This window comes from Mastomys coucha, unplaced genomic scaffold (assembly GCF_008632895.1).
Source record: "Mastomys coucha isolate ucsf_1 unplaced genomic scaffold, UCSF_Mcou_1 pScaffold15, whole genome shotgun sequence".
Lineage (NCBI taxonomy): Eukaryota > Metazoa > Chordata > Mammalia > Rodentia > Muridae > Mastomys > Mastomys coucha.
Genome location: NW_022196897.1, coordinates 32,062,688 through 32,071,418, shown reverse-complemented (window position 1 = coordinate 32,071,418; position 8,731 = coordinate 32,062,688). Strand labels below are relative to the sequence as shown.

Here is an 8,731-nt window from a genome sequence, read left to right as displayed (position 1 = left end):
ACTCTTAATTTTATGTAATTATAAGAGAATTTTCATATGTATTTGCTTTTCTGTTGGCACAGCATTTTAAAGCTGAGGGACTTCAGGCACTGCGCTTTTTTTTTTTTTTTTTTTTTTTTTTTTTTTTTTTTTTTTTTTTTTTTTTTTTTTTTTTTGGTTTGTGAAGTGCATCAAGGTTGACATGCTCATAAGATTTTTTTTTTGTTTTTATCTTTTATGATTTGTACTACAGCACAGTGTAATTTATAGCTGTACTTACACTACTTACACGTTTAGGAAAGGGTTAGCTAGGTTGTCTTCTGAAATTGATAGTGGGTAACTAAAACCTTTGCATTTCTATTGTGTTTTATAACAACTTAGTATTTTTCCAAAAATTTGTAGCTCAAAGTAAATACTTTTTCTTTAAACTAATTTCAGTTAAACATAATAAAAATAGGGAAACTATCACCCAGTTAAAAACAGTTTAAATTGCATGTGCTCTGTCACTGTAAATAAACAAGGTAAACATTGACATGACTTCAGATCATTCTTGGACTGAAAAAATTCTGCAGTTCAAAATAAATTCCGCCTTTGGTCAACATTTTGGATGCTGTTCAAAGTTTCTCATAAAATAAACATATTTTAAAGAGTGTTTTGAATTTCACTGCATAATTTCTAGCCAACAGAAATGACAGTGGTATCTTCAAGGTTTATGATACGTCAGATCAATAGCCATTCTGCAAACCTAGCAAGACTGCAAGGGGCAATGCCTTCCCTCTGCTTAGCCCCTACCACTGGGACAGGAAGACTCTCAATGCAGAAGTCTGTGTTTGTTTAATGGTAAAACTATTATTTTCTGATAAAATAGAAAGTAAGCTGATTTTTAGTCAGAAAAGCAAAATGTTCATTAAAATGATCTGAACAAGAGTTTTTCCACAATTGGAGAGTTTTACATCTGCATAATAACAAATTGTTTCCAAGCACGAGCTTGAACTGAAAATGCCCATCACAACAGATTGTAAATTTTTTTTCTGCTTCTTTAAAAGTGCCTCGATCATTTCTACGGCTTCCCTGCTAAAGTATTTGCTATTTTATTTAAACATTTTTTGAAAAATGAACATTCTGAGACTTTGCAGCATTATTAAGAAAAGCTGTCCATACTTTCCCATGTTGTTGAATGTGTTTATCTGCTGATTATAAAATGTGTTAAACAGTATTTTAGAAACAACAAAAATGCAGCGCTGCGCTTTGATTAATTCAGTGAACAAAGCATATGCTGCGGGATCTGTCCCATGAAAGTCGGGTATGGTCAGTAGACTCTCACAAAGAGCAGCTCTGGCGTTTAGGAGCTGACCATGATTTTTGTCCCGGTTAGCTTTGGGCTCTTACTGCTGTCTTAGACAGACATAGCCTTCTGACTATAATGCCTGCTGTCCCCCTGTCCTCTTTCTGACGTGTCTGCAGGTTGGAAGCTGTGTACTGTGGCTGTTACCCACTCTGTCCCAAAGACTTGGTTTATCCTGAAATCTTTCCAGGTAGCTGTTTTCATGTGCTTTTTCTTTGTTGTGATTTAATACAGGATTCATGCTAAACTAAAAGTTTGAAAATAAACTTAAGTAGGAGCAATTGTTTATTTGGCAAGTCAACATGTTAGTGTTAAGGAAAATTTTATGTGTTTTAATACATTAGAGTAAGCTTATATTTACCATCTGTTCTTTTAAGATAACAAAAAAAGCAAGTTTTCAAATAGCATTCTTTATTGTTAGCATACACATCTCATAATGATGGATTTTTATAAGCAGGTCAGTACTGCTGCAATTGCTAACAGATTTTTTTTAATGGTATACACAGAGAAAATTCAAGGATTGAAAGTCATACCAAATTCTTTAAACAATTGGCTAGTTAATAATATGCAACTGTTGTACAGAGTACATACAGCTATAGTACTGTTTCTTTGAAAAATTCTCATCACTAAATATATTACATATGCATTGTGCTGCATTCGAATAATGTATTTTAATCACCCAGAGGAGGTGTCTAAACAGCACAACTACACAGTCTTATTTAGCATTAAACATCCTTGTGAGCTGAGGTAACCTTATAAAATCATGCTTAAATAATGTAAAACATGAGGCGGCACAGAGCAATATGCATTTTTAATTAGTAAAGTGACTAATATCGAGTGTGTGCTTTGAGGTTTTTGTTTCATTAAAAATGTATCTGTTTTTCCTACAGCTGAGTATCTGTATTCCACACCTGAACAGCTTTCAAAAAAGCTCAAGAGGTTCTGCAAGAGACCGGATATTATAAGAAAACATCTCTATAAGGTAGCTATTGAGAAGAAATTTACATGATAGAAATGCCACATTTAAGTACAAAGAAATTAAAAAAAAAACATCTAATTAACATACTAATGTTTAAAGGAAACATGTTAGGGAGGGGTGTTGGTTGTTACACTAACAAGGATTAATTAAACTGGATGCCAGTTGTATTAACCTAGGTCTTAGGAAATACGTGCACTCCATGCACAGTACATGCTTTCTTTTTAATTTATTGTTTTCTAAGATGACTGTCCTGTACATTTAGCCTCAAGAGGCTTATAAAAATGAACCTGGATTAATGTAACTCATTAGTTTAAAAGGAAGTGAAGGAAAGAGTCCACAATTATACTAATAAGAATAAGCCTTTCTTCCCATCATAATGAAATCTTAAGTCCTCAAAAATTTAGCTGAATGACATTAGTGAAGTTTGCTGTTGATTTGTGAACTACTGTAAAGACACCTTTCAAAAGTTGTATTTCCCTCATTCTGTTTAAAATGAGACATTAAAAATTCTGTTTATTTAGAGTCAGGTCCATGGATCTTAGCTGAAAACATCAAGGCAAATGGTTCAAATAAGTAGTACCTTCAGCAGGCAGTCAGCTCTCCCCTTACCTGAGGCCAGCCTTTTACACTGCGAAACAGCACCGAGAGCCCCTGACCCTGTAAGGAGCTGAAGTGGGGTCTGCCTTCTGGGTTTCAGAAGTAGCTCCAGGCCATGAATAATTCACCTTTTGACGGATTTTGACCATAGTGTCTTCATTTTTTATAAGGCTAGTATAGTTTACAATCTAGTACTTTTATAATCCAGAAACTTCTAATTATTTCCTTTGTTAATATATAACCTTCAGCATGAAATATACTCCTGCCTTTTCTCTCTCTTGTTTCAAGGCCTAAAATACATGTTTACATAGTGATACATGAAAACATGACTTTATTTCTCCAGGAAACAGTTAAACTTCAGCAAAAAGGGAGAGAAACAAAAATGCAATTTAACACCCAATTTCAAGCTCATTATCTTTCATTGTCTATTAACTTGGCGATGGTTCAGAAGGTAGCTCATGATAGTTTAAAATGCTGACTGCACAGTTCCAGGCCTCAGTGTGGCTCCCGTAGTGGATGCAACAGTATCCACTGCATCCTGCCTGTGAAGCCTCTAAAGAGCCTAGGCCCCCAAGGTTTGCCCGGGTGTGTGCTCCTTGCACAGCTCAGTCGGAGGAGTTTTGTTCACATATGTATAGCATGCATTGGTCAATCCCCCAAGAATTAGGCAGGCAGAACATGAAGATTCTGAAAGTTAAGGAAACAGACATTTTAGCCTAAGTGGATTCATGTTATATTTGTGATGTGAACAGACTTCAGTAAGTTCCCAGTTAAAATACCAATTTTTTTGTTATGCTTCAGGAAAATTTTTGATAAAATGTTTACAGATATATTATATCATCAAGTGTATTTGTTTTAATGCTGGTTAGGGTCGAACCCTATTAACCCTGTTTCCCTACATCTGAGTGCTCAAGTGTTTCACAAGGTCCTGCAACAGTTGTCTGCAGTTTGAAAGGAAACAGATTTCTAGCTGACCTTTTTCAATAGAATTACCACCCTTCTGGGATATAGTGTTTATTTTACAAATAAATAGAAAAAAATGTGAAGGAATGTTAGCTTGGTGTATAATGTTAATATACAAAATTCTTCACGTACTTAAAAAATAACTCACACTTGAACTGCTACATTTTAGCTCTGATGGAACGTTCTAGTCTTCACATGATAAACACTGCAACTCAATGTTTTATAAATTACAAATCTATAAGAATTTACATGTATATATATATATATTATGTATTTTTCAATGAATTTTCATTTTAAATCCATGCTACACCTTCATATATGTCCACATTGATAGATATTAGTGATGATTGTATCTAAAAATTACTCTCCAAATTTAAAGAAATGCATCTAAAATTATAAGTAATTGAGAGCTTTAAGACAAATGGCCCATTAAGAGGCACTGGATTAAAAAAATTCTAGGAACGGTCTCAAGTTTGGTTTGTTAGAGGAACACAGGTCATTAAGAATGAACGTGACGGAAAGATAACATGGATCACAGTCGTGGCTTCAGTGCTGCCTGTTCATTCCATTCGCAGGTAGCATTGCTTGCGCTGGATAAGGGAGACTCATTTCCCTGTGGAGCAGCCTCCATTACGTATCTTATGCAGTGGCAGAGCACCTTTTGTGTACTTATGAAAAGATGCAAGAGCTTTTTAAAGTCTTTTCTTTTCTCTTCTTCCTTTTTTCCCTTCCACTGGACAGTTGTGTTTTTGCTTTGTAAAGCATATGTATGCATCCACGATCTAAAAGGACAGAATGTCATTGAACCCATCAGTTTGTTCCTTTTATGGTTTACACCTTTTCTTGTTGTTAAAGGTTTACATTTAAACTCATTCAGGCTATGTACCTTTTAGAATTTATCTTGGAGTAGACTTTTTCATATGGAGTCATACTTAGAAATATAATGACGGGGTAAGACTATTCATATGTAATTCCTTATGTGAATTATCATAACTTCATATAAGAAAATTAATATTTTCATATAAGAAAATACTCAGGTTAGTGATAATTGTATCACTAACTAAATACTAAGATTAGTATTTTCTTATATGAAACAATATACATTCAGTATGACTGAGAGCATGCGGGCTGTCACTTGCAGCAGGATTTAAAGCAGACCCAGAACTGATGCACTCTTGTGTTCCTTTGTTTCTTAAAATGACTTTCTGCATTAGAACCCTATGACCTTTTCACCTGAAAGATTTTAGGCCATACCTCTATACATGTGTATATATCTGTGTGTGCGTATGCATGTATATGTGTGTGTATATATATATGTGTGGTATATATATATATGTGTGTGTATATTATATGTATATATGTATGTATGTATGTATGTATGTATCTATCTATCTATCTATCTATCTATCTATCTATCTATCTGTCTGTCTGTCTCCCTGTCTGTCTGTCTCTGACTCTCTCTCTTTCTCTCTCTCCCTCTCTCTCTCTCTCATACATACACACACACACACACACACACACACACACACACACAAACACACACAGAGGCATATAAGATCATTGGAAAAATCTACATGTAAAAAGTAAATTTTTTTGATAATCATAAAATCTAAAGCTTTTTTATTTAAGGTAATCTAAAAACCACTTCTTAAAAAGTTTACATGTATGAATTACACAAAGGTTTTGACTGTAACTTTCTTCCAACATTAAGCTGTGTCTTGCTCCAGGTAGGAAATTACACTAACCATATACTTCCTTCACAATAAGAGCCCCTCTAGACCACTCAGCTACTATAAATAAATCTCTAGTGTGACAAACTGAGGTGTATTGACTTTTACAGTATCAGCAGTATCCTTACTATCATATTGCAAATAGGACAGGAACATGATGTAGCTGATATTTAACATAGACACCACTTGGACTGACAACAGAGGCTTCATGTCCATCCTGTTTCTCCCTTGTTTTGATTTACAAACTGAGCAATGGGTTGTGAATGTATGTGGTGGGTACATCTGTGTATGTCTGTGTGTATCTGTGTGTGTGCACACATGTGTCTGTGTGTATATATAAGCAAGTGTCAGTGTGTATGTCTGTATGTGTATGTTTATGGATGTGTGTGTATGTGTGTGTATGTGTATGTGTGTGTCTGTATATGTGTATCTGCATGTGTCCATGTGTGTATGTGTGTGTGTGTGTCTGTGTGTATGCCTGCATGTGTATGTTTTTGTGTGTGCTTGTATAGCAGGGAAAAGGAAGACTATGTCTTTTACTTTTTAAGAGTGGCCTATAGTTTCTTATGGTTTTCAGAAGGTAACTGTTGCTTTTTACTCTGTCCTTTTTAAGTTTTTCAACAGTTGAGACCTATAAAATCTATTATTTGAAGGAAAGAATTTTCAGATTTTTGTCTAAAACTAATTCCAAACAATGATTATGCTTACAAAGCAGACTCGATGCCCAGAAAAGCCATTTGCAGTTGTCTTAATTCTGTCAGGCTCCAGCCATCCAAACCACAGCCATGCTGCTTCTAAGTTCTCCTCAAGAGCTGGTCATATTTTAATTTGAGCATATAGTCTAAATATGGAGAAGGTGTTTCCCAGCAGTGTTAGCACTGCTCTCAAATCTTACTTTTTCCTAAGAAAACGCAAAGGTCTATAGTGATATCTTAAAGACAGAAAAATCTCTCAGCAACACCTGTGAACTGCAATGCCAATTCTCAGTCTAAAGCTCTTTCTCGCCCTTTTACTGTCTCTTATATACTGGTGTTCTCCCCCTCTCCCCTTCCCTTTCCTTCTCATGATTTTATGTGGTTTGACTCTGTTTTGGGCCAGTTCACCTTGGTTGAGATTTGTCTTTCTCCCGTGGGTTACTCATCTGCAGATCTAGATTTTTTTTCTTTCAACCGTAATAGCATTTCCCCCTGAGGAAATGCTATAATGAAATAATGAATAAAACCCATTTGGAGATGTGAAGCACCTTATAAATTCCATGTACTAGTAAAGGCATTTGTCTTGGGTCCCTGCTGCTTAAGAGTAGAATTCACATTGGCAAAGCTGTGTATTAAAAGTACTGTGTACCTTTTGTATATAAAAGTTAAGACAGGTGGTAAACTTCTAAGAGCAGTCATCTATGGCGTGAACCAAGGAATGTGTGCAGCAGTGTCCCCATGTGCAAATGGCATCCTCTTACAGTTAAAATGCAGTGACACTAAAACAGTCAGAAGTCAGACATTCTTGGGGTAATGGGACTTGGTGGCTTTGGGGTTAGAATTGGGGAGATGAAGCAAGTTTGCAGCAGGAGTTTCCCATTCTCTTGGGGCCTGTGCTTATTCACTGTTTTCTAATCTTTTCCTCCCCCTTGTTACAGGGTGAAGTGGCTCCATTTTCTTGGGCAGCCCTACATGGTAAATTCAGGTCTCTGCTCACAACAGAACCCAGGGAAGATTTGTGACAGATGGGGCTAAGTCGCAAACTTGCAGCCTAAGGCAGAATCTGAAGAACTTTCCAGAGTGTGCCCATATTTACCTGATCAGAGAGAAAAGAAAATCTGCAGAGGAAGCCGAGCCTGGCTGCTTGTCATAGCTGACACAGAGCCATCTGCCACAAACCTGTGGCGGCTTCAGATCTCCAATCCCTGCCACCACCCCAACTCAAATTAAATACAGATTCCTAGAGACGTTATGATGGTTACACATGTCCTCGGCATCACATGTAGGAGACTGTTCAAAAAAAAATCTGTGGCCTGTTGTATAACCGCACTCATGTATCCCATATGTGGTGCCACATTGAATTTCCGGTTGAATCCGTTTTTATCCTTTGTACTGGATGACATGGTGCCTGAATTCTTTCTTTCTGCCGACGAGATGGCAGCCAAACTGCAGCTTCAAACACTCACACTTGGCTGAGTTTCTACCTGGGTTGCCAGGTTATCATCGGAGCCTTCTTGTGTCCTCAAAGGGCCACGGGGCCTAGAAAAAGGATCAGAATGCTACTGAACTAATTGGGCAGCCATCTCAAAGCTGCTGTAGGCAAAGGGCTGCTTTAGCACTTTTCTTTTAGCAAATTAATGACTCTCTGGCAAAGGAGTTTTTAAGTGAAGGTATTAATAAGGGGTCTGGCAGGTATTCCCATGATTCACAGAGTTTCATTTGCATTTAATTAATCTTAAGGAAACTTGCAAGATAAACAGCTGTAATTCGGACAAACATGGCAGATTCAGTGAGTGAAGTCCTCTCATCCATAAAATGAACACGAGATCCTTCTTTTAAAATTTTTTCCCTGTGGGTAAAAATAGAAAAATCAGAACGCTTATAACAAAACAAAATTTGGTACAAAATTCTTCAAAAGTACTTGCATCCAACTATAAATATATTCTTTTTGAGATAAGTCACTTATGATTCTTGTAGTCAAGCTGCTCTGTTTGTTGGTGTAAAGATGTTTTAAATGGCTGGATTGTAAAATAAATTTTTAATAAACTGCCCGCTGCAATTTTAATTAGCATATTCATTTGCGTCTAAGTGTGTGCACCTATCTGTATTTCTTACTGAATGTTTCCTTGTGTCAGTGAAGACAGAATACAATTGTCTCTTGTAAAGATGAACAAGGATCTGTGTTGCAAATGTTTGTTACATATTATGACATTTCCAAGACTTTCTTTGCATTCTGGAAAGCAGGAGGTAAACATTTGTAGTCATTAAGGTAAAGTCTGTTGATAAACCCTCTTCTGTTTACTAACAGGTAAACTGTAGCTTCCCTGGCTATTGAAATGAAGAGCTTCTCTATACTGTAGAGCAAGAAAAAAAGCCAGAGAGAGGTGACTAGGCTAGGGCCAACTTTGTTCTCTAGAGGAACTGGGTGGTCTAACAGGCATCC

General features: G+C 36.4%; 1 protein-coding gene across 3 annotated transcripts in view; it reads left to right on the top strand.

The window, feature by feature from the left end:
- The window catches only part of Gtdc1 (glycosyltransferase like domain containing 1), a 95,329-nt gene extending 86,968 nt beyond the window's left edge, over positions 1 to 8,361 (top strand). For all 3 annotated transcript variants that reach the window (XM_031370154.1, XM_031370155.1, XM_031370156.1), the window contains 3 exons: positions 1,444 to 1,514; positions 2,215 to 2,306; positions 7,227 to 8,361. In XM_031370154.1, the coding sequence (XP_031226014.1) occupies positions 1,444 to 1,514; positions 2,215 to 2,306; positions 7,227 to 7,310 (247 nt within the window). In that variant the 3' untranslated portion in view covers positions 7,311 to 8,361. The remainder of the gene's footprint in view (positions 1 to 1,443; positions 1,515 to 2,214; positions 2,307 to 7,226) is intronic.
- Positions 8,362 to 8,731: the final 370 nt, after the last annotated feature.